The sequence below is a fragment of the Uloborus diversus genome, chromosome 4 (assembly GCF_026930045.1).
Source record: "Uloborus diversus isolate 005 chromosome 4, Udiv.v.3.1, whole genome shotgun sequence".
NCBI lineage: Eukaryota > Metazoa > Arthropoda > Arachnida > Araneae > Uloboridae > Uloborus > Uloborus diversus.
The window spans coordinates 109895813-109922577 of NC_072734.1; the positions used below are offsets into that span (position 1 = coordinate 109895813).

Here is a 26765-nt window from a genome sequence, read left to right on the forward strand (position 1 = left end):
GAGCATTGCATATTCATTGTGTTTACATTTTCCCCCCTGTCAATACTATTTTTATTTTTTTATTTTTGGCCGGATGGCAACAATAGGAAAAGCGTTGGTCGGAATAGAGCCTAAGTACTTAGAGCTTTGATCGTAAAAGTTCACAAAATTAACAATGCGTTCCTTACCAATGGGTCGGGGCATCCCAGATCGGGGTGAAGGAATAGAAGGTGGGGGACCCGTCGGTGGGGGTGGGGTGCATCGGATTCCCTTTCCTATTGGCAAGGTACCAGTCTGAGTAAATGAACGTTGAGGCTTCGGAGGGGGTTGCATCACGCCTAGAAGGGGAAAAGAAACCCTTGCATTGATTGATACATAAAATTAAATTCAGTATTACGTGTTTTTGTGAGAATCACACAATTCGAGCATTTAAAACAAATTTACTACAGAAATATAATAAAGGCAAGAATAATGAAGTTTAAGTAAATATGTAAGTAGATAAAAATAAATTGAAGAATGAATTTATTAAGTGTTTTCATTCATTTCTTGAAATCAACCCAATTACGACTCAAAACAATCGAGTTCATTCTTAAATGTCAATTACACATACATATTCTGACCCTTCAACAACTTTATCAACAAGGCCCTACAATCCCCCCCCCCCATTTCTAACATACATTTTTCATTTTGAGATAAAATTTGACTGAAATTTTAATAATATTTAATTTTTTTCCAAGTTGGTTTGAGCAATGAATTATTATCATGCAGGAGTGTGGCAAAGGATGAGGGGTCAGCCCCCAGAGCTCTTGGTTTTAGCACATACTACTAACCTCAATATAGTATAAATGCATGTAAGGAGCGTTATAACTTCCCTCTCCTCTTCGAAGGTAAATTCTGGCTGCGCTAGTCTGCAACTTTTCCGCAGAAAAAAAAAAGGTGTTTTCTCACCCATTATGGCAAACAGGATTTATATGTTCTATATGACGTCATAGCGCATTCATAAATCGTGGTAATGTAAGTCAAAGTCATTTTGAATGATAAAATAAAAAATGCCAATGTGTAGGAGATTGGTAAAAAGCGGGGGTGTGTTAACTCAACTATGTTGAGCCAGTAAGAAAGTTGTACGACTATATTATTCTCACTGCCGCAATGAATGTGGATCCTAGATAAGTATTAATTTACCTGTAGGTAGAAAAACTCGCAATAAGTGTAAATCCACTATTATAGGATAAATTTAGGGTAGACCGGGGCAAGTTTACGCATGGGGCACGTTTACGCAGTGCCCTTTTTTTCAAAACGAATTATAACTAGAGAGTCAACAGTCAAAACAGATTGAAGCTGTTCCCTAGCAAATATTCTCACAAGTTTCTGAGCATCAGCCGTGCTTCGGCCTAGCATGCAGAAAGTATAATCTGCTTTTTACCAAGTAGAGTAAATTTTGTGTTGAACGTTTTGAAGCTTATTGTGAATAAATAATTCTTACTTAAGAACAAATAAATATATAAAAATTAGCAGGATTTTATCTCTTTTTGAGAATTGAGGCAGTGAGAAGCAAAGGGATGCTAATGGCGAAATTAAAAATTTGGAAATAACCAGAACAAATGGTAGGTGAATCTCTACTCTGTCTTGGGGCAAGATATAGAATTAATAGCCCTGGTAGGTGCTGCTGTATAGCATGATTTAGAAAAAAATATCAATGAAATCCTACCTAGGACGTTATCTTTGAACGCATTTTACTCGAAAATGTCTACTTACATCCCTTTGTTTCTGACTACCTCAATTGTATTTGTATGAACTGAAATGTGACTATTTTTTTTACACGTAAAAAATAAATCCAAACTTGGCGACGGGGCAAGTTTACGCACGTTCTTATTGTGTCTTACTTAAATGTGCCCCTGACACTTTTTTCGCTCCTAACTGTTTCAAACCGTTTTAGCATTTCCGGCTATTTAATTTTGAAAATTACAATCATATAGTGCTGTCTCCATGCCGGTTCAGCTTTAACTTTATACACTGTTCAGTCTGTAATAAATTTGCTATATTTTAACGATGGTAAGACATTATGTTCAAAACGCTAACAGAACCACCTTAGGTGTCAAAATAAATACGCGTAAACGTGCCCCGCGTTTGGGGAACATTTACGCAACCGACTTGGACTCAAAAATATTTTTTTAAACGGTTAAAAACAAACTGAGCAACAACCGAATATGCCAATTTTGATTCCATTAACTGCTTTATAAAACCGCAATGTCTAAAATTCCCTAAGTTGAAATATAAAAATTAGAAAATTCATTGAAAAAAATCCACGTAAACGTGCCCCGGTCTGCCCTACCTCAAGGCAGGAGAACTATTTCAATTAATGTTACGCCACCGTTATCATTAATTTATGTGGCGGTAGGAGAATTGTCGCAATGATTGTGGGACCTCCATTAACATTAACTTATCAACTTACCTGGAGGTAGGAGAATTTCTTTGGGCCGCCGTTCTGGACTTGGAGGACCAGACGGTGCGTACGTTAAGTGTGCTCCCCAAGGCAAAGTTTGAGCATAAGCTGAAACAGAAATTTGAACTAAGTGGAAAAAAGAATCTTAATGAATATTTTTATTTTGTTTTCATCTTATAAACTAAAATGGATATGTATAAAGAAATTGCGCAAGCCATTTAAATCTCATTGGTAATTAAATTGTAATTCGTTCAGGCTTTAAACGCGAACCTTGCTTTTCGTTAGCTTTTATAGTTAAATTTCTTCGTTTATGATCCTCGACAAAATCTTTTGTTACGTAATCGCCCAATCAGTGCTCAATTATTACAATATATTTTAATCATTTATGAATGTCAGATATCGCTGATAATATATTTTGTGGTAATTTGTATGCAAAGTAAATTCAACCGTAAATAAACGGGTATCAATTGCTCTGCAATTGTTCAATTTTAGTTCAGGATCTGACAGCACTTCTGTAGGAAAGTTTGAATGGGGAGAATGTATTTTCAAAAAGTTTCTTAGGTGCCCTAGAAAATATTTTTGACTTAGGAGTACATTCACCACCTAGTTGATTTTCTTTCTATAAAGTCAGCCTACAATTTAGTCCAAACAACGGTTTGTCCAACGCTATTTTTTTTCTCGGAAACTATTTTCATTAGGTTGTTTTTTTACGCTCTTTTCTCTTTTGTTTCTTTGACTTTTGATTTCCTGTTTTCGTCCGTCTTTCTCTGTTCTCGTTAGTTAATTCTAACCGGACTTTCTGTACAAATATGATCAGTCCCTTCGTTGATATAACGTTCTCCTACAACTTTTCTGTTATCTTTCGATTGTTTTCGCACTGATAAAGGTGCTGTGGTATAGCCTTGAAATGGTTCTGTTTTAATCTGGTGTTGTATTTACAAGATTTTCGCATTTGTTTTATTTAAATTTTCTCTAACATGTGTTAGAATGCTCTCGAAATCTCCACCGTTGCGAAAAAAGTTGGTCAAAAAGAGTTACATTGTAATTATGATGAAACTAAAGAACTAAAGAATATTCATTAATTTCAAGCGATAACTTATTTTGGTACTTAGGATTGCTAACCCAACGACCGACGTGCACAACTTGCTTAAGCGCATTACGATCATCTTTTGCACTTATAATTGGCTAAACAGATCGATCTCAAAAGTCCTTCTACGGATCTCTGAGAAAAGCTGTAGCTTACAATTGGTACCAAATCACTAAGACATAATCGGAATATCCTATGACCAACATCTACGCCATGACCAAAATTTTAACATGAACCCATAAGAATTCCATATTAATATTGAATTTAACCAAACAAATATACATAAAATTTAACATAGTTGGATTTTATTCAGAGATCCAGACTGGCAGGCAAGTAACATATACCCTATTTCACGGAAACTGGTACGGTAGAGGATTTAAACAACGTGACAGTGGGCGATATCACATAACTTGCTTGGCGGTCAGAAAATTAGACACAGCGTCAATTTGAATTAAACTTTTTAAAGGTACTAAACGTTTCCGTCTATTGCAGTTTCCTTTGAAACTCATGTTAAAAACTCATATTTTGAAGAAACAATTGGTACCCTTTGAAAGTGTAGACATTCTTGTTATGCAAACTTCATGTCGGTGACAGTTTCATCTGAAACGCAAGTGTATTTTAAAGACAGAAAGAAATAAAAAAAAACTTCTTTAAAAACGGACAAAAAAGCACATGCAGCAAATTAATTGACGTGTGGCAAAAAATCCCTCTTTGATTTATTACCTTTTTGATCTAGGACCTTTATTAAATACCTTTGTGCTAAAAAGTAAAATAAGAAATAACAACGTCAAAAAGCACAAATTGTAGATTCGACTGTCAGGTCTAATGAAATAGAGAATATCTCAGTAATATACATTGCAAAGTTGGAGGCCGGGTAAGAGAGGTAGGTTTGTGCCAGATTTCTGAAATGTTCAACCGGAACCCCGTAATACCCCCCTCTCCAGCGTTGTGGGTATTCAAAAAGGTACACACCCTTGGAGTGTTTTAAGAGTGTTTTAGGGGTAGTTTATTCTCAATGCTATGAATAAATGGTTACAAATTATAAACCTAAGCCCGGGGGTGTTAATAATGACACAAGCAGACAATTTTTCACATTTTATATCTAACATGTTTTTTTTTTATTTATTTATTTTTTTTTTTTTTTTTGTAGGTTACTTAAAATAGGAGAAACACTTTGAACGATAAATAAAAAATTCAACAATATTTACATGTACTTTTCACTGACTAGGACTTTTTATAGAATGTCTTTTTTGTGTTAAATCATGTTGTAAAACTCTTCACAAGCTAATCTGATCTTAATTTTAAATGTAAAAGTTGAAAATCACGAATTAATTATCCTAAGTAATCCTTCACAGTTGACTTTTTTGGTCTTCTATAATCAAATTTATTTTTTATCGGGACGTGAAGTAAATCGGCTGGGACACTGGGATTTTGTCTGAAAACCAGGACGTCTGGCAAGTGTAAATATTAGGCATTTTTTTTCTTGTCACTTACATGAACGAGACAGTCTTGGTTTTCAGAAAAAATGCCGGTGTCCTGGCTGGTTTACTTCACGTCCCGGTAAAAGGTAAATTTGATAATAGATGACAAACCAAACTCTAAAAATAATTAACTTTGAAGGAATGTTTAGGATAATTATTTTGTCGTTTGTAACATTAACATGTGAAATTAATAGGTAATGGATTAACTTGTGAAGGTTTTTAAAACAAGATTAAAACCAAAAAAAAAAAAAAGACTGGTGTGCAAAAATTAAGGACGAAGTCGAAAAATTAGCATATCAGCTGAATGAAGAGGCAGAGCGGACAGAAAGACCAATGAGGAGATTAAGTAAGGTGATGTACGGTAGCACATGCGCAGATATGCAGGCAGACGTAATGGGGGAGTGTCTGAGAAGTATAAAGCATGTTGTCGGTGTAAGATCAGTATTTCTGGCAAAGAGATTGCACGCCGTATAGCAGTTAAAATCACACCGAGTTGCTGCCTCAGCGAGAAATGGCGAATAATCAATCTGTTAGACGACATCTGGATGCTTTTACCCGAGGTCGAATCATTGGGAAGTTGGAGGAAGGCCGCAGTGTGACAAGTGTGGCTGCAGAGTTCGGAATTGCTCACAGCATCGTTTCACGACTTTGGAGACAATTTCAAACTACAGAAACAGCTATCCGGGGGTTCAGCAGTGGTCGTCCACGAGGAACCACACCCGCAGATGACCGGCATATTGTCTTACAGGTCAAAAGAAACAGGCGGCAGACAGCGGGAGAAATCGCTAGACACACGACACAGGTGACTGGACGACCGATATCGCGTTTTACCGTGACCAGAAGACTGCACGGTGGTGGTCTGTTTGCACGACGCCCTATACGGTGTGTACCTCTAACGCCTGCCCATCGGAGAAGGCGTTCTCTGTGGTGCCGGGAACACCGGAATTGGAGAGACAATGAATGGGGAAGAGTACTCTTTACAGTTGAGAGCAGATTCAGTCTGAGTAGCGATTCTCATCGCATACTCATCTGGAGAGAGCGGGGAAGCCGCAATCATCCCTCGAACATCATTGAAAGGGACAGGTATGGAGGTAGCGGTGTTCTCGTTTGGGGAGGCATCATGTTTGGTAGTCGTACAGACCTTCACATCTTCCACGCAGGTTCAGTCAACGGGACCCGTTATTGTAACGAGATTCTTCTTCCATATGTGCGTCTTTTTAGAGGCGCTTTGGGTCCGTAGTTCCTTTTCATGGACGACAATGCACCATGTCATCGCACAGTAGCCGCCGAACAGCTCTTAGAGAGTGAGGATATTGAACGTATGGATTGGCCGGCACGATCTCCTGATCTCAATCCCATCGAGCATGTATGGGATTTTCTAGGCAGATGCTTGGCAGTTCGTACCTTACCACCAGTAACGATTCGGGAGCTTCGATTGGCGCTGCAAGACGAATGGGCAGCAATGCCTCAACAACTCATTGACACCCTTATTCTCAGCATGGGCAGACGCTGTGAAACCTGCCTAGCAGTCGGGGGATATCATATCCCCTACTAAAGACCGGATGTTTCTTGCTGGACACCCATCACAGGGATGTTTCGGCCTTCAGTCGCATTGCGCTCCATGCTACTTTTTCAATAAAGCTTCTTTTTATCCCTCTGATTTCTCTTTTAGTAAGTGTTGCTTACATTACACATATCCTTACGTATTGGGGATCTTACGGTATTAAATGTGTTGATTTGGAAAGCTTTTGTACAAAGTTATATTGAAAAAACCGTCACGTCCTTAATTTTTGCACACCAGTGTATTTATTCATAGCATTGAGAATGAACTACCCGTCATTTCGTTATACACCGTAATATACTGTAATACAACAAAAATTTCAGAAATTTGGCCAGCCCACCCATACTAGATGCTTTTACCCCATCTATCATCGGGCAGCAGGGGTTCATTAGGATACTAAAATTACAGTTTAAAAACACATATTAGAGAGAATGACTTTTTGTTTTTCATGATGCTGATGGATGTAAAGTTCTTACCAATAGGAGGCTTCGTTCTATCAGGTGGTGAATAAGGACCAGGGGGCAAAGTCTGGGTAGCTAGAGGACAATATGTGTTGAGTCCAGCACCGTAATAACCGACCCCTCCCTACTGAAACGAACACAAAGGGTGCATCAGAATGCATTAAAAACATGTTCAACTGGGATTCAGAAATAATGAAGATTTTCAAATCATATAAAGTAGTACTGAAGCATACAGATAAAAAGAATCATCATGTGATGTGTGAGAAAAATTTCATTTGTGAGGTTTCACAAACCATCTTCTACAATAAAAAATTCGAACAATAAAGTCTAATTCACACGAGGCAACTTAGTTGAATCAACTTTTGAACGAGTGAGACGGTTATTACAAAGTGTAACCTGGTTGCATATAGACAACCTTTACTTTGCTAGAGACCATGAAAAAATTTGGAGACTGCTGATTGACTATCTCGTAAAACCGTCATCCATCCTTATATATTATTTCTGTAGCCTGTTTTTGGTTTCTACGCCAAATTTCCCTCAATTCTTGATCGATTTCTTTGATTTACGGCTTATTTTATTGCTTATGGTGCTGGCTACTGACGAAAAATAGACCCAAGGTCTGAAAATTGTTTCTTTTAGCCGAAAAACCTGTTTTAAAGAACCAAAATAAGGTTTTCGGTCTAACTTATAACTTTAATTTGCGCTATGACCGACAGAGCTGAGTAGCTTGATCGGCAGAGCGTTCTCTTCGTAAACAGAAGATTACGTGTTCGGGCCCACGTCCGAACAATCTGCAACAAAAAAATTAGAGAAATATCGCGCATTACATGAACACTGAATTAAATGAATAACAACTATGCGGGAATAGAATAAGTGAGAAGGAAATGCTCCTTGCCGATATGAAAACATTCAGTGATTTTGTGCTAAATTACTTCGAAATTGCACGTGTTTTTTTTTTTTTTTTTTTGAAGCTTTGGCTCTGGAAAGAAAATTAAAGCATAATGTGAGCGAAAATATAAGTAACAGGTTTAAGATTTCAGACTACAATAGAATTGTTTTTTGTTCAGAAAAAAAAATAAATCGTATATTGAAATATATATTCTTCTAATGAGTTTTTGACTCTTTGTACAAATAAATAAAATACTACCTCAATTTGAAGGGTAAAATATATATTTTTTCTTCTTTTTGCTAAAAAAACAAATAGCTTATCACATTTTTACTACATTCGAAAGCATAGTTCAATTTATTTTGTATTTTAACCGTGCTGTTAAATGATGAACACGTGCTGCCATCTAAGTTATAACGGTTTAAGCAGCCTGCGATAACAAATTGTAACAATATTCAAAAATAAAAACATTTTTCTTCAATATCTTATCTTATATATTAATCCCCTCTCATTTTAAAACTTATCAGGCTGGCCAATGACGAAAAAAAGACTTACGGTCGAAAATTCAAGTTTTCGAAATCGCCTCTTGCTGTTTCAAAACCTTGATGCTGCCTGTAGTTCTTATGCATTTTTTAAAGCAAAGTTCTAATACAGTTTTTCATTTTTTACGTCGCTTTCGGCAAAAAAAAAAAAAAAAAGAAAAAAAAAATAGCCTGTGTGTGTGTTTATATTTTAATAAAGCTTAACAGCACTGGACTTAGTTGTTCGGTTTAATTGATAAGTTTTTTTTGGTAGAGCGTTCGGCTATAAACTATTTGAACTTCGGGCAAGCTTGGGCTGTCCGACATAATATCAAATTTATATTAGTATTACGCATTACATGTGCTCATAACATACACACCTAATAAAATAAATGCAGTGGGAATGCTACTTGGTGTTTCGACTCCTTTATGCAGGCTACAGTTATCATTCGGATAAGTTGATTGTTAATCGAACTGTGTTCTTTGACTACATCCAGACCACTTAACATAATGTAAGCATAAAAAAATATTAGATTTACCTAAAGAAATCCTTTTTGTGCAGAAAAACATTTTTATTGTATGCTAAAATGTAGATGTTTCTAATAGCAGTGTTCGACCTTTTGTACAAATGAAAAAATACTACGCCCGATTAAAACTACGAGTTTCACTCAGTAAACCTTTAATTTTTTATTCGCGCGAATACGATATAAAGCATTAAAAGTATTATCAACTGCATTAGCAAGAAATTATTTTCTACTCCTCTGCTTTCTGCTGAAAAAAAAAATACATTTTGTCTACGTTCGAAAAATTACACTTAAGAACGGACTCAGTTCAACTGTTTTGGTTTTGAATTTTAAGTGTTCGATTAAAAGAGAAACATGTGAGGGCATTTAAGCCGTAACGGTTAAAGCAACCTTCTATTTGAAATAGTTCAATATTCAAAGATAAAAACATTTATTTTCAATCAAATTTATTACTTCTTTAGAATGTTTGTTTCAATCGCTACGTGAGATCTTCATCATTCTTTAATCAAATTCCATGCTTTGCGAATAATTTTAAATCGTATCATGCTAGTTAATGACAAAACACAGATGCATGATCTTATTATTATTATTATTATTTTTTTTTTTTTGGCAAAAATCTTTTTTGCTGTTTTTTACTACGCATTCCTTCAATGAATAGCTTTCGAAAAGGAAGGCGCAATTGCTAGGTTTGTTGGGGTGTCGGGCTGTTAATCAGAATGGCGCCAATTCGAATACGTGCCAATAAATATCTCTTTAATGTTTCTTTTTTTCCCGTCAGATGCTGACATGTGCAGGACTGTATTTGCCACAACCTGTTTTTTCACATGCACAATTATTGCTTTTTCACGAGTCACCACTCTGCCACACTTTTAATGACCACACTCAGCCACACTTTAATGTTTGCATTGAAAATATGTACGATTAAAAGGAGAGCTATGATCAAATTATCACAACGTTGTATTTAACGAGGTTTTGTTACTGATGTCTTTAAATTACATGCCTTCTCTTCTGCGCTTACTTTTTTTTCGGTTCTTCGTCATAATGTTCTTCTTTTGAAATTCTTAAAGAGCGAAATGCCTTATGAAACGATTTGAAGCACAGTGCGGAGTTCCGCACGGGTCGACTAGTTTCTTCTTATTTTGCATACTCTGATTATTGTTTCATTTCGAAACAGAATCTTATAGATATTATTCAAAGGGGTTAAAAACATTCAAACGTGAATTCAGAACACACGTCGACTAGCCAATCAGGAGTACCAAATCCATTACAAGGGCTCTAGCTGAGTAATGGTTGTTTGGATGCAACCTGGTTACACTTCCTAAAAAGATCTCAACCAGTTCGAAAGTTGATTCAACTTAGTTACCTCGTGTAAAGGAGGCTTAAAAGAGCAAATAAACTTTCAGTTTGGTTTCCATTAACTTTAACTTAGTTCCGAGTTTATCAAATGCTACTCGTGTAAGAAACGGGGAAATTAATTTAATGGAAACATTTAAAAAGTTGCACTTTGTACACGGACACATCAATATGTTTTTAACTTCTACTGATAAATCGCACAGAACTCTTAAAGCAAAAACTATTGCGCACCTTTATATTAAGCACTTACAGTTAATAAAAGGAAAAGTTCAATAACATTTTAATCGTTTTTAATAGCTTTAAAAAAAAATCAATGAGTAAAAATAAAACTCGTTCGAAATTGCAGAATTATGAGCCAACATACAACAAACAGTACATTTTCTAATACAGTTTTTGCGACTATTTTGCTCTCTCTCCACATTTCGATGAAAATTTACATACTTAAAATAAAAATCTGGAATTAGGGGAGAAAATAGGTTATTAAAGCTAAGAAAAATTTGAGCCTTCTCATACAACCTTATCTATCTGGACTAAGTGGGAACAAATGCATTCCGGAATTTCAAAAATCAGGATAGTATGGGTAATAAGCAAAACAAATCCTTAAATAAGCAGCCTTACAGTTTATTACTATAAAAACAACGTTTTATTATAAAATTACATAAAAATATTTACAAGGAATAAAAAATATACAATTAATTGTACCCATCGTTCCTTAATTAGTTCGCAGTCAAAAAAACGCTTTGTTATTCGCATATCAAAATACAAAACGATTTTTTGACACACTTATAGTTACGTTCTTTCCATCATAATTTAAAACTATTATCTGTGTAAACATATAATTTCAAAATGTCTTAAGAATTTGATCCGGATAAACGAGGGCCTGATAAATGAGGTACTGCTGCACATCGGATTAAATTTATTAGTAAAAGGAAAGAATGTTGGACCTTTGCTCTGTGGATATGCTGATTCTGATACTCGGAATCGAACTCAGGCTCGGAGAAGTAGCTCAGCTCTTGTTCCCAGGTGCTGTACACTTCTCCATTAGGTTCCTGCTCATAAATGCGCAACACGGACCGATCCCGAATATCCCTGAAAAGCAAAGTCAAGCGAGTAACAACAAAGAAAAAAATGATGAATAATGTCACTTAAAGATAAAAGGAACTAAACACACTACTCTACGTAGGACAAAGGGTTTAGGAGGACGTTCGCCATCTTGAGGCTTGAGGCTAAATGCCGTTTTCTTCCTATGTCTACAATAATGAAGTTTTTTTTATTTTTTTTTATTTTGGAGCTTCTTTATTGTAGATTAACATTTAGTGAACAAGAAACCACAATTTAAAAGCAAAATACGCTACTTCACACTTCACAATTGCGAAATAGGAAGAAAACAATGTTAGCCCCAAGATGGCGGGTATGTCGCTACTCTATTCTACGATTCAGGGCTTTAGTATTATTAACGTGCAGGGTATTTTGTTGTTATTTTGTGGCAACAGTTCATACATTTTCCTGCAGTTGGTGGCGTGGCAGACATGAAATTTGTTTGCTAATCCGTTGGGGACGTGCCATTGCAGCGGCAGTTGGTGTTGAACATGAAAGAGAATGTTGTCATCCTTTATTTCAATTTATCTGCTTGTTGTTATTTTTTGTAAAGGGGAGGACGACTTGTAACCGTACTGATAATCAATTGGTTATCAAGCGCTTCCCGAAGATCATGGCCTTATTAGTACATAGGTCCCAAATAAGGTCAACTTTGAGCAAGGATTACCTCACGAAGATTGAAGTTAAGGAGAAAAAAAAAACCTCCAAAAAGCGCCATCAAACTAAAAACAACGAAAAAAATTTTTTTATGTCGAAAAAGAACATACTAAACCACATGTGCTAAACCTAAAAACATTATTAAAAAGTACTTGTATACTTAAATGGAAAAGAGAATGTTTAAGCGTAGCATTTACGGCATTGATAAACTTAATTGTAAGTTTTTTTTGGTCACTCCTGCGTACAGTTTGTGCACATATGTGCAGTATGTGCAGCAAAGAATCATATTGAGGAAATGGATTGAGGAAATGGCCTTATTGGTCTACATGACTTCATTTAACGCACCCATCTTTGATTATTTTCTTTAAAAACTCTCATAACTCTTTAAAATTTAGAAAATATTAGTTCAGATTAGTATGTAATTTGGTGATAAAACAAAATCAACTTAACGACCGCTTATATTTAATATATTTGAGTTGAAAAATTGCATTCTGTCTCCGACATATGTATTTGTGTACGAGTATAAATATTTATCATAAAAAAAAAAGTTTGCCAAAATTCTAAATTTTGCCGACACCTCACACTTTGAAAACAATTCTAATGAAAGGAAGTTGAAAGGAAAACAAAAGGAAAAACCCTAATCATGCTAGTTGTCTTTTCTGACTTCCAGGAGAATTTATGACGAATTATTTATTTTGGGGGGGGGGGGTAGATCAACGCATTTGTACGTTACAGCGCAGAAAAAGAATTTAAAACAGACGAATTGCAAAATGCTCGAACTGAATCAACTTACCACACATTCATAAAACGACTAAAGCACTTCCTTAGGTTCGAAGTAGATTAAGGATGTCCCAAAATTAACGCAAGATTTGAATTTGCCGCCATTTTTGCATTAACTTGTTGCCAACCCTGGAAAAAGGACAATTAGACAGCTGAGAGTTGGGGTTTGGTAAAAATGGAGCGTTATACCACACAACGTCTTTTCATTAATGAATAGTATTTAAAAAATAATGAAAGTTGAGGGTGGTCAAGCAGTAACTGTTACTGTTGCTAGATATCGTGACACGGTAAGGCACGGATGATTGTGGGCTTGTTGACAAAGACCATAAACTTGATTTAACTCCATGAGAAGAAATATAATGGCTCTGAATCACACGATGAAGGGGGTCAATTCTGATCCCCGCAGCGAGAGTACACTACAAAGATATGTCTCATGCATAATCACATTGCTTCATTGCCTATGGCATGTGGCACCGTCTTGTTGAAGCCACATATCACTATCTGCGGTTTTACCAGTTTGATGGAGCCCTGAAGACAGGTTTGTTTCTTTCAGCCGGACCATAAGCCGAGTAATCCCTTGTCCAGCACCCACAGAGGTATTGATTTGGAATAGAAACTTAGTGATCAAGAAAAATTTAACATGCCACGATTAACGAATACGGAGGATCTTCGACCGGCTGGCATCGAACCCGGGAGCCTTCAATTACTAGTCCGACGCCTTACCGATAAGGTCGCCATGGCCAATGAAACCATATATTGGCCACATCAATAACATCCAATTGTTCTTTTTTCAGGGTTACCAACTACAAAATAAGCGAAAAATTTAAGTCTTGTGCAAATTTTGGGACACTGCTTAGTTTTTGAAATTCAAGCACTAAAGGCTTAAAACTAAGTTTGGAATATGTCGTAAATTGTCTGCTCACCTGAGATCTTCTAACTCGTAGAACATGTCTTTGGTGGGGTCGTGTATGTAGATGCGTATATTGGGCGAATCAAGGTACTCCATGGTAAGCTGCTTGGGGAAGGACCGAACAAAGAGAGCTTTCACGGTGTCTAGGGTGGTGATTTCATTTGGCAGCAGGGCTCGCTTAGTCTCGCTCCTATACTGTAGAAATACCAACCCTGGAACATTTTTGAAAAAATTATTGTGAAAAGCATGCACAGTGAAAATGATGAAAATCACAAAAAGTATAAAAATCATATTGGAGTAGAGGGGAAAAATACTGTAATTGCACTTAAACTAGCGGGGGGGAAAATCCCAAAACCAAGAAAAACTTGAGCTCGACAAACGAAATTTGGTAGGCGTGTTTATGCATCTGAAAGAAGACATCGATAGAAATTTCGCGTTTTACATATAAGTGTGGCGTTAGTAGCGCCTCCTAGATCTTTTAAATTAGGGTTGCTTTAAATGCGTGCTGTAAATTTCGAGAGCGTTATTTTTCTGCGAAATTCAACGTATTGAGTTGATGTTAGACAAGAATGCCCTTAAGAAGACGAAGAAGCCATTGTCAACAGCTCACTGAGTAGGGCGAGACGGAGGATTTTCTCTCAGCGATATTGCATAAAGACTTGGCTGGGATGTATTCACTGGGCATTATTGTTAGGAGCTGTGGTCCAGGGATGTTAATGCCTTAAGAAGATCGGGTTCTGGGAGGCCACGTGGCAGTACTGAGAGGGAACGGCTCTGTATTCGGCCAACGGCTGTCGCACATCATACTGCGTGTACGGCAGAAATTAGACCTGCAGTTAGCACGCGGACAGGGTCGAGCCAGGTGCCCTGTAGCCTGTATTCCACTGACGCCAAATCATTGCCGTTTGTTTAAGCACTTTTAATTTTTTAGCATAGTGTTTTAGTTCGTTTCAGTAGGATAAGAAATCATGTCACACAATAGATTCTCACCTCCGTTACCTAAACACAAAATGCCATTCCTCATTAACGCGCGTGGCAGTACTGACATCAAATTTTATTTTCCATGATACTAAGGAGCCCCCTTTTTTATTTTCAGCCATAGTTGAAATTGTGAGATTTTTGTCGAAAAACAAAAAGGTAGATTTTGCTTCAAAAACTTAGTATGGTCATTCTGACTTTTCCCCTCCGTGAACTTGAATTTCAGGGATGTAAATGAATGTAAAAAAAAGAAGTGAACATGTTTTCATATGCTTAACATGCGCAGATTGTAGCAACGAAAAAAAAAAAAAAATTCCCTGAAAATGTATCAATTAGGCCTATATTAATGGAAAATTCCTCACCTTCGCGAATCTCACCTCCACGACAGACCTTATCAATGTCATTATTTCTGAGGTGAAAATAAATGATGGTGGAGAAATACATCAATAATAGGCATTCTACCAAAATTATAAACTGCCAGTATATCCTCAAATTTACTAAATACTATTTTTTAACATACATTTGAAACTACTAATTAAGTCGTACTTTAATTAAGAGAGCTTAATATTATATTCCCACTAATCATTAAAATAGCTGATTGTGTTTGCACAATTAACAAAATTACTACTTTGATATTAAATTGGCCTCGATTTTTTAGTATTAAATTATTTTTTCTTTTATTAATTTCTATGGACAAGGCATTTTTTATTTTCTTTTTCTATGAGTAAAATAATTGTAGCTTAGCTGGACCATTGTTTATGGTTACGTCTAGTAGGTAACACTTTCATGTAAGAACGAAAAAAAAAGGAAAACAAAAGGTTTCGAAATTGAAAAATATTTGCGTTCAAAAGTTACGTTTTCCGGAGAATGACCCATATATAAAACTCAAAAATTTATGCTGCTTCACGAGGCATACATTTTCGTGGTTATGACGGGCTGTCGAAAATTAAAAGCCCGCAAAAGTAAATGCTTTAACACTGATATCGTGCTTATTTGCACAACTTTAACGCAGCTTTTTTTTTTCATGAGCATGCTTGCCTACTGCATGCTCATGAACAAAGCTTTCGGTGTCACTTAATTTTTTTACAAATAAGTTTTCGGTCTTTGTGAGTCAACTAGGTTTGTCATTTAAGGGGTCAGGGAAATCAATTGTCCCCTCCCCCCCTCCACCCCTTGGCTTTGAAAGGAATAAAAACTTTTACTTGGGATGCGCCGATTAATCGGCAGTACCGATTAATTTCAAACGTTAAATACAGAATTTTGTAGAAAAAGATCAATATTAATCGATGACAGCTAGCAGGGCTTCAGTTCTACAACGAAAGAATTGCTAAAGTTCTCCCCTCTTCACATCTTATTTTCACACATAAATATTCTGAATTCCGTCCAAAGAGTGAAAATAAATATAAAATTAAGAAAAAGCGCAGGAGTTGAGCTCCGTGAGTTCCCATGTAAATTAAGCCCCAAACCCTACCAATGCAAAATTCATTCCACAAAGTAACAGATTACTTCTTTAACCACTTTTCCTATAGTTTAATACTACCAGACTAATAAAGTTTACTGAAAATAGTTTTGCAATATAGTATTTAAACTTTTCGAACTATAATAATCGTGGTACTTCCTGCTGCATAACCATAAATGTGCTAGTTACTAAAAGTATTATAATCATTCCAAGTTTTATTATGATTAGGTACGATTAGTCTCACAGTTCAGAATAATAAAATTCTTCAACTTTTATGGTCCGTGGATTGCTTAATTACGTGTAAAAATTGGCTGTACCTAAGAACACCGTAAGTTAATTTTCTAAATCTTAATCGTAAGTGTGCTTTCGTTTCTGCAATCTTATCGGCTGCCTTTCTCCCCCTCCTTATTTTTTTGTTGGTACTTGTAGTAAACTAAGAAACCAAAATCCGTCAGCATTTAATTGCCTATAAACAATCCTTGTCCGACCATAATAACTTCTCAAAGTAAAAGATTTCCATTTATTCTGCGCGAAATATATTTATGTTTGTATGCGTGGGAAATGAGGCAATCGCGAGAATGACTTGTTCTCCAAACAATTTCAATTAACGGCATTTCTCAGTACTCCAAAAATTAATTAACTTCTTCTTTCACAATGCTTATCCTGGAGCAGAAGCTGTCGAAGGAACCGACAGTTTCCAGGAAAGAGACAACCAGCCATTTTGGATCCTTGAAAAGCATTCGTCGATCCTTGAAAAGCATTCACGCAATAACTCATCTGCTCCTCGTGAGGAAATATTCTATTTTAAAAGATGCATGCGAAACACCTTTCTTATTTTTTTTATTCATGAAACGATTGCTGCGTTACAAATGTATCCTTTGAAAATAGCTATATAGTGAAAATTGGAATATAAAAGAAAAGCGAAACCAGTATTTTGCTACGAGAGTCGATCCAGAAATAAGGTTCTCATCAATTTTACAAACAGACAAAAATTTTTACTCTCATAGAAATTTACATCGTAGGAAAGATGAAACTGTTCTCTATTTTCTTCATAATCGCCATCTTTTTCTACACATTTTTTTGCAAACGGTACTCCAATTTCTGCGTCCCAATATCATTGAACACCACCGCCAAACCGTTGAGGAAACGTTTAACCTCTTTTTTGACTTCATCGTCATTACGGAAACGTAGGCCACTCAAGAGTGTTCCTTTAACTTCCCCAACAATCAACTGAGACATTTATTGTACAATACTAAGAAAACTTAGGCGAGCTATCCAGAACCGCCGGCGAGGATGACTGACAGCCGGTGTAACACTGCTTCACGACAACGCACGAAACCCAGGAACTTTTGACAGACTTAAGGTGGACTCTGTCATGCCCCGAACAACTTACAGTCCGGACCTCGTGCCTAGTGATTATCAATTGTTCCCCAAGTTTAAGGAACACTTGAGTGGCCAACGCTTCCGTAGTAACTATGAAGTCAAAGAAGAGGTTAAACGTTTCCCGAACGATTTGGCGGCGGAGTTCTATGATACTGGGATACACAAATTGGAGCACCGTCTAAAAAAATGTGTACAAAAAGATGGTGATTATGTAGTAAAAAAAAAGGGAAGTTTCATCTTTCCAACAATGTATATTTCTATGAGAATGAAAAAATTTGCCGATTCGTAAAATTGATGGGAACCTTATTTCTGGATCGACCCTCGTAGTATTCATTTGTTCATTTTAGCAAATGTCGCTGGTCTGACTAGAGATGTCTTATCTTATAGACTACCAACTGTTGCTGAGTATGTATATCTAATGAAGAAGTTATAGCACGAAAATTAAAATTAATTTGTTTTAATGTTAAAAAAAAAAAAAAAAACTACTTACTTGCTACAAAAAAAATAATGGTCTACTTCCGCCTCCTGTTCTGCTGCCACCCCTGGATGGTACAGTTATACTAGTGGCATCGAAAGATGAGCGTTTACGTGACAATGTATCCACGTTAGACGTCATTTTTTGTTTCGTTAGAATGAACATTGCCAAATTTGAAAAATCACCGAGTTTGACTATTAAATATTATACAGCTTTTTATTTTACCCTTTCCAATGTAGCCCCATGTTGTTACTCGTTTTACCCGACTACGGCGAAGCCAAAAGGAAGGGTTATGTTTTTAGCAGTTAATGTATGTTTATGTAAATTTACGTGTGTTCCACCGTAGCACCTTAACAATTTTCCAATTTTGATGATAAAGTGTCAAACGATTAAACGATTCGTTATTACAGCCTGGGTAACATTTTTGATAACTTAAACTTGTAGAAAGAGTCAATTTTACCTTGCAAAAACCTCGATTTTAACCAATTTTATTCTTTTCTTATTTCATTTTTAATGCGGATTTTAAATAAATTTGTTTAAAAAAAAGTTTGAAAATTTGCAGTAGAAAACACAATAGGGTAAGAAACAAGGAAGATGATGTTAGATCGTCTTATTGAGTAATACAAGTCATTTAGTTTGTTAGATATTCCTATTTATTTAGTTCCATTGAAATCCTCTCTCACTTCCACATTAATAACATTAAAATTCAATTCAAATGCCGTGGTAGTGCGTTGTCAAGTACAGATTTCTTTTTTAAAAACTGTAGTTGATTTTTGAACTTTTATGCTGTAGTAGTACTGTTTTGTTGTTTTGAACTGCAGTTGAACTTTTTTTTTTGTCTGTATCAGACAAAATGAGAGAGAAAAATAGTTCACTAAGGAATCTGATTAAATTATCCAATTGGTTTTTCATTAGAGAAGTCTGAAAAAGCCAATAGCCATCAAAACTATGCCAATATCACGCATTCAATGTCCAGAAAAGCAGTCAAACAAAATAGTTCCCCGCTTTTGGGCGATTCGACCGATACAATATCAACGTAACCAAGTAAGGTCTCTATAATTGTTATGTTCTGCTGAAACGTTGTAAAGCTTTACCACGGAGAGTTGGCGGATAACCTTGAAGCGGAACCATAATTTGTACCATTTCTTTTAGGTAGAATCTGCCAGAAAGCACCAAATACTAAGAGTAGTTCACGCTGAACTTATCTATTACAAAATAATAATAAACAATCTATTGCAAATGATGTTTCCGCTTGAAGGTCATCCTCCATCTCTCCGTGGTCAAGCTTTAACAGTCGCCAATGCCAAGGGAAATGCCCTAGGTCTACAAATGGTAAAGAGCCAATATGCAGCTCCATTAGAAACAAGCAAAAACGATTCAATTCTGTGACTAGAGCTGCCGAGAGTCAAGGCAGGTCCATTGTCAGTCTGGTAGCCGGGCGCCGCCCCTTTATAAAACTTACAAAATTTATACTACTCCAATTTCCTGCCGGACCCCTCCAAAGGCTGGGCCCATTTTTTCCAACTAGGCCGACATGGCCTCTCGTCAGTCCTACTGTGTACATTCTACCAAATATTCTTTTTATCCTCCTATTTCCTGCCTAAGATCAAATGGAATTTTGTAAAAAAATATTCAACATAAATAAATCCTGTAAAACTTCGATTTGTGTGACTAAACATGGCTGCCGGACCTATTTGTGATGACGATTCTGGAAAAACGAATGAATCGATTGTAAATTCGATGCGAATCAGAATCCGCGAGAAATGAGAGGAATGGTGTTAATAAAATTACTTCTACTGATCTCCACAATGCACGGAATGCAGAGATAAGACAAGGAAGTGTGATTAATTATGAGTTAGGTTTAACAGAAATATCTTACCTAAGGTCAAATTCTCATGCCTAAGCTGGGGCGACACAGGACCTGAAATAGAGGAAAAATAATTAAAATAGAGGTGATACAATTAACATAAAAAAGAAAGCATAAATCCACGCTAAACTAAAAAAAAAACCTAATGTGCAGCTAAAAAAACAGTACATTATCAGAAGTTCAAAAACTTTATATGTTCACGCAAAGCACAAAAAACTTTATGCGAATTTTTATTTTTCAATTGTTATCTCTATAAAAAAGCAATTTTTTCTTTTACTAGGAAACTACTTTAAATTTTTATTTTCTGAAGAGAAGAATGTCAACAAATTGTGTACTAACAGAATCTATATTTTTAGTTTTACTGACAAAAGCGTTTGGTTGCAAAAAAAAAAAAAAAAAACTGCTGGTATCAAGCAAAGATAAAGCATAATAATAAGCTCTAAAAACTTTTGGTAGGTGAAGAACGTCATTCAAAACTACAACAACAACAAAAGATAACATTCAAAGTCGGTGAAATTTACCCAAAATGAAGTAAAACATTGAAAAAAAAAAAAAAAAAAAAATGCGTGACCAATAATATTATTTCTCAGTCGATTTTATGATGTCACAGCATGACCAAAAATAAAAGCAGGAAAAAACAGCCTGGTGTTATTAAGTTTTTCACAAAAATATATATAAAAAAAAGTTATTGAAGATGTCTTGGCAAAAGCCATTAAAATAACAAGAATCGGTGCATATTTGAGGCTTCAAGAATTAAAATGAAAGCTCTCTGTCGCACTTCTAGTTTATCTTTATCTGTAACTGTACTTAAATTACGCTATGCTACATGATTTCCGAAATCACCCCCAGAAGAATCTTTCTTATTTAACACCTAGACAGTTCAGACTACTTGCATATTTTGAGAATACCTGAATAGCACTGTGAGATGAAAACCTAAAGGTTTATGATTCAACCCAGTAGGGATGCACTCCAGTAGGGCAAAGTATTCTATAGAAAAAAAATGTCAAGGCAAAAGTTTATTTTGGGTTAATATTTCATCCTCATCGTGATAAGTAATTTCAAAATTTGGTGTTATGCTACATGAATAGGACAACAATCAGCAACTGCTACCAGCTCGGTTATTGTCTACTCCAGACCAGTAAGTCCATAACAAGGACGAAACAGCCGTCTCTGGATGGCACAACTGGGCTGTCGGTATAGTCCTCGCTTAAGCGTGGTTACTTACTGCTTAACCCTCAAGACGTCTCAAACCAAAAGGAATAACAACAAAAATCCTTTCTTCCATGTTTTGCACCAAAATGCGGAGTTGAGTATTGTTAACAGTGCAAAATCGCAAAACCCAAATCACGAAATCTTCGTTGCTCCCGGTCTGTAGCCCATTTTAGATGACAGCCAAGAAGGAAAAAGCATTCTGTTGCTAAGATTTTCACACCTCGATTAGGTAGTGGCAGATGAGGACTTAGTCCTTCAATAGAAATAAAGCTTAATGTTACTTTTTATATATTCCACGGAAGTGTCTACAAAAGAGAGTTATGAATATTTGCTTTGGAAGAAGCACGTCAATTAAGACATAGTTCTCTAAACTTATGCCTCATCTCTAAGACTATATTTCTTCTGAATTTCGCTTCTATTTTATTTTATTTTTTTTAAAATTTATTTATATTATTTTTATTAGTCGGCTATGTGGCGTGGTGGTAAGACAATGAATGGCCTTCTGCGCCGTGGTCCCGTGTTCTGTGCTGTAGTGGCAAATCGGTGGATTTTAGAGATGCAGAAAATTGTCAGAACCTTTATGTCGTATGATAATGCGGTATGTAAAAGATCCCTAGGTAATTCATTGAAATTTGAATGACCGGGAGAAAAATTAATCGCTAGAGCAGTTTCGCATTGAAGAGAGCCGAGATGCCTCCATCTTGTGGAAACTGGGCTTCAAAATTATCTGTGCCATTGACATCCGCACCTTAATGGTGGCACATGAAAGACTGGATGCCGTATCGGGGTATGGCAATTGGTCTGCGAAAGGGTAGGGCGCCTAACGCATTCTCTTTAGAAAAAAAAATATTGCTTTTACTTCTATTTCTTTGTTTTGTTCACACATGGTTTTTCGATTTTAGTGTCGAATATATTTCTTTTTATAGAATCATTTTTACGATACCACAAATCTGATTAGTCTTACTACTTGTGCTAATTTGCGCAAAAACATTTTAATTTTTTTTCTCACTCGGTAAGTAATAAAGGGGCATTGATTTTTCTTTCAAAATTAATCTTCTTTTCTTTATAGTTAAAAAAGAAATAGGGAGAGAGGTAGAAAGGGAAGAAAAAGACTTCGTTCAGGAACTCTAGGCAAAATTTATTTAATCAGTGCAAGCATCAAGCATCTAATTAAATATTTATAACTACAGTTTAACATGTGGTAAAAAAAAAGTAACACGTTCCTGAAAAAAGTTTTCATCGAAGAGACTTGCATTTAATTATCAGCGGCTCGATTTTATTAATGAAGGTTTGGAATATTTTTGCGTCTAGTCTAAAGTTTCTAGCAAAAGTAATTTTTTCCTTTTTTTTTTTTTAAAACTATGCCTCAACAAAATACGGTTTTCTTCTAAACATAAAATATATATACATAGCTTTAAAATTCCAAATTTATCATATTTCATGTTACAGCAATGTTCTTTATATACGATCTTACGACAGTGCAATTCAGAACTCAAAAATGTAGTTTTATAAATCCTAACTTCACTGCAAAATACAGGGTGTCCAGCTAAGGACTCCCGATCTCAAAATTAAATATCTCGAAAACAAAGGGCAATATTGGAATAAAATAAACGGTATGTTTATTGTGAAGCACACACACACACACACACAAAAAAAAAAAAAAAAAAAAATCATGTACAGAAACTTGGAAATTAGTAACAAAAATTGCCAGCAGGTGGTGCTGCACGCTGTTATTGCAATAGAAGTCCCCTTAAATAGTGCTGGAAGGGGTTGGACGATAATTCCTAGCGTAAATGTAAGTACTTCTTAGATGCTTAATGGGCACTAAACTACTGATGAAATGCCTAACTCCTTCGGAACCCTATTTATGGGGCAGTTATATTATCTATAGCAATATTATCTATAGCAACTACAGCGTGCAGCGCCACCTGCTAGCAGTTTTTATTACTAATTTCAGAGTTGCTGTAAATGATTTTTATGAGTTTCACAATGAACATACCATTAGTTTTATTCCGATATTGTCCTTTGGTTTCGAGGTATTTACTTTTGAAATCAGGGAGTCCTTTGATGGACTGGACACCCTGTAAATAAGCTTCATTTTTTTTTTTTTTCCTGTTGTTGCGTTATGCCACTCGGGAGTTTAAAGACCCATTTGCTTAACAAACGGATTTAAGGTTGAAGGAAGTGACTGGGGGAGAGGTACCTAAATGGGAAGGAGTCTGATTTTGGCTTCGATAGATTGTGGCATCACCTCTACAATTTAGACACCACATAAATAAATATGTGTGCCAAATTTCGTTCGATTTCATGCGGTAGTTTTTGCTGTAGAGCGGCCACAAAAAACTGGTCACACACAGACGTGACACACACACAGACAGACAGACATTTTGCAAAAATAGTCGAAATGGAGTCAGCACACCTCAAGACGTTCGAATCCGTCAAAATTCGAAATTCGAAAATTTGCTCGAATCCAATACTTTCTTCTATATATTAGATATAGAAGAAAGTAAAAAAGGGGGAATGTTCCTCACGAAAATGATGCGTTTAGATGACAAAAATCGATCATAGAAAAGAACAGGAAACTCGTTTGAGATTGTAACATTGAGCATTTTTGCTTCAGTAAAACGTAAATAATTTTATTTCCGGGTTGATTATAGGTTTCGTAAATAGCAAAACTCAAACTAATTTTCATGGGATATAGTTATACGTTTTGAAATTACAGGTAACCCACGAAGAACACGATTAATTGGTTCCGTGGTTTTTGAAATAATGGTGTTCGATACGGTATACGCCCAAAATGTCGCCGGTCCGAAATGTCGCCAGCCAAAACCGTTCGATACTACAAAAAAACTGGATTTCGTTTCAAGTAACCCTTATTCTGAGCAACGTTAGGGGCCATTCATTAATTGCGTAAGGATGATTTTGGCAATTTTGACCCCCCCTCCCCCATGTAAGGGTCCGTAAGATTTTTCAAACCCCCCCCCCTATCCTTACGTAAGATTCCAGTTCGTTTATCAATAATAAAAAGTGTAATGTAGTAAAATGTGTGTGTGTGTGTATCAGTTTTTCTAAAACTCCTAGTTAGACGTAAATCAAGATTTTTATTTTTGAAATATATTATATGATGCGATACTAGTTAAAAATAAAACATGCCATAAATAGCGCGATTCTTTAATTATATCTTACACTATCCTTGGGTATAAGAAATACTTTCACGAAAATATAAAAATAAATTCAAGATAAGTTTTTAACTTATTTCTGAAATTTATAGGTTATTCCCAGCTATTTACAATGAAAAATGATCAAAAACCTTTTTTTTGTTTCCTCAATTTGTTGCTGGACCCCTAAATAAATAGTAGCCATAATTGGAAAATGACAGCTAGAGTATACTTTTTATGTGAAAAAATTACAGAGCAATTGGTTTTTCATTTCTTGAGAAATCGTAAAAATGAGAATTCCTTAAAGTGTCCCAATACTATATATAGTATAACGAAAAACCCTATGATCAATGATGAGTAAGAAACGTAAAAGGAAAATAAGAGGGTTTCCTTTAAAATGTTATGATCTATGTTGTACTTACCACCCATGAGGTGTCGTTCGCCGGGGTGCGTGGGGGGCCTTTCCTCCCCTGTTGGAGGGAGGTGGGAAGGAGGCAATTCGGGGGGTCTTGGGGGCCCTCGTCGTGCGAAAGCCAGTCGCAGAGGTCTCCACTTCCGACATGATACCAGGATCTTCGTCGTACGGGGCTCCCAGGGCCGGAGAGTACAGGGGGTGGGGCCCGCCGGGAAGAGCATTCTGCAAGAGAAGATGAGAACGGTGTCAAAAACATTCAAAAACCGACATTACTACAGCTGAGAGATGTTTATAGTGTGTCTGCGATAAGTTTGGCAATGACCTTGACCGTATATTCTTCTCTTAAGAAGTGTGAGTGAGTTCACTTATTTAGTGAAAAATGGAAGCGTTATCGGCACAGATATGAGTTTTGGAACACTTTTGCTAAACTACGACGAAAGAAACTTAACTAACTCTGCGCCAGTGACCCTTCCTTATTGCCTCAAACAGAGGTAATCATTGTCAAGGTCACAGCTTAGTTTATCAGAGCCACACTACAGTCGTACGAAGCGCAGTGTGAAGTGACGAACTCAGTGCTCTTAGCAAAATAACGTTTTCAGATTGTCTGATTTTAGCGTAGCCATGAGGGAAAAAAGCTGCACTTTTAATTACCTTTTCAAAAAAAAAAAAAAAAAAAAAAAAAAGAAAGAAAGGAAAAAAAAAATCAAATCTCCCGCAGACGTTAATGTAAAAATTAAATAATTGTTCATTTGGACATGAGCGTCTACCAACAAATTTGGTTTCAAGCAACAATCCGCATTTAAGTTCCAGATCTATATTTGTCTTAAATTATTGACATTTTTGAACTGTTCATTTTGACCGATCGTTGGGGGGGGGGGGGGGAACATTGTCCTGGGGACCCCCAGGACGATGTTGAAATATGCCGACTCTTAGTCTTAATTTCATGTATTATTTTCCTTAAATCACCGAGCATACTGTCTAGTATTGCTGCAATTAAAGCTGCAAAAAAAAAAAGAAAAAACTAAGAAACAAATTTGAGTGTTTCATTTTTCTTTTTTACCTGTTTACATTTTGCCATCATGAAATTTTTCGTCACTAAAATTTGCCGACTTAGGCAATGGCACGGGTCGCCTACCCAGAGAAGCCGGGCCTGGATAGAAGTTACCTTTTTGCAATCCCCAGGCTCTAATATATCCCCATTACAATTTTACTACTTTCATTTTTCATGAAGAACAGGAAAAAAAACTGCATCTTTTTTAACCAATCCTTTTAATACATTTTCATGAAGGATTTCTTTTTACCCCCTCCCCCTCCTTTATAGTCATCATTCATATCTGAAGTTTTCTCCTAATTTTCTTTTTAAATACTTTAATGCAATTTAACTCTTTTAATGCGAAAGGCAAAAAGTCCATGAATTTATTTGTATTACCCGTTATTCATAACAACAGTGAATAAACGCTACTATGAAAGAAGAAAGAAATGTTTGCAAATGTTTAATAACAATTGTTTCTATTTTTTATTGTTAATACAGATATTGTAATTCAATTATAAGTACATTTGGAAAATTTTTACTTATTTCACCATATCGAATTTTTTAGAAAAAATTGAAAAAGAACATTTATCAGATGTGGGACAGGCAGTAATCCACAATGGAACATAGTTTTATCTTCAAGCAAATTTAAATATCCACGGGCAAACAACTTTATTCTCTATCCAAAAGATTTAACTTTTTCTTCTCAATACTCAATGAGCCTTCTACAATTTTACAAAATGTTGAATCATTTCTAAAAAATGAAATTGTAGTCTTTCATAACGAATAATTTTAGTGAAGAGACTAGAAATTTTTGTTCGTCTTAGTCGAGGTTTTCAAATTATTGCACGAGTTATGAGTGATGTTTTTAATGCAAAATATTCGTTTCAGCTGTTATTTCGTACTAAAAGTGGTATCTTTCATATGTGTTGCATTGAAACCAAGCCGAAACCGTGATATGAAACTATGAACATTCTTCAACGAGAAAAGTGAATAAGTAAATGTCAACAACTATTAAATCTTCTATAGAATTAAAATGAATAGTAC

At 35.8% G+C, this 26765-nt stretch overlaps 1 protein-coding gene across 1 annotated transcript in view; it reads right to left on the minus strand.

The window, feature by feature from the left end:
• The window catches only part of LOC129220757 (coiled-coil domain-containing protein AGAP005037-like), a 141138-nt gene that overhangs the window by 74650 nt on the left and 39723 nt on the right, over nucleotides 1–26765 (minus strand). Inside the window, exons 3-9 of the mRNA XM_054855186.1 lie at nucleotides 24696–24910; nucleotides 19916–19957; nucleotides 13755–13953; nucleotides 11241–11385; nucleotides 7028–7136; nucleotides 2432–2530; nucleotides 176–317 (exon numbers count right to left, since the gene is read on the minus strand). Coding sequence (XP_054711161.1) covers nucleotides 176–317; nucleotides 2432–2530; nucleotides 7028–7136; nucleotides 11241–11385; nucleotides 13755–13953; nucleotides 19916–19957; nucleotides 24696–24910 — 951 coding nt within the window. The remainder of the gene's footprint in view (nucleotides 1–175; nucleotides 318–2431; nucleotides 2531–7027; nucleotides 7137–11240; nucleotides 11386–13754; nucleotides 13954–19915; nucleotides 19958–24695; nucleotides 24911–26765) is intronic.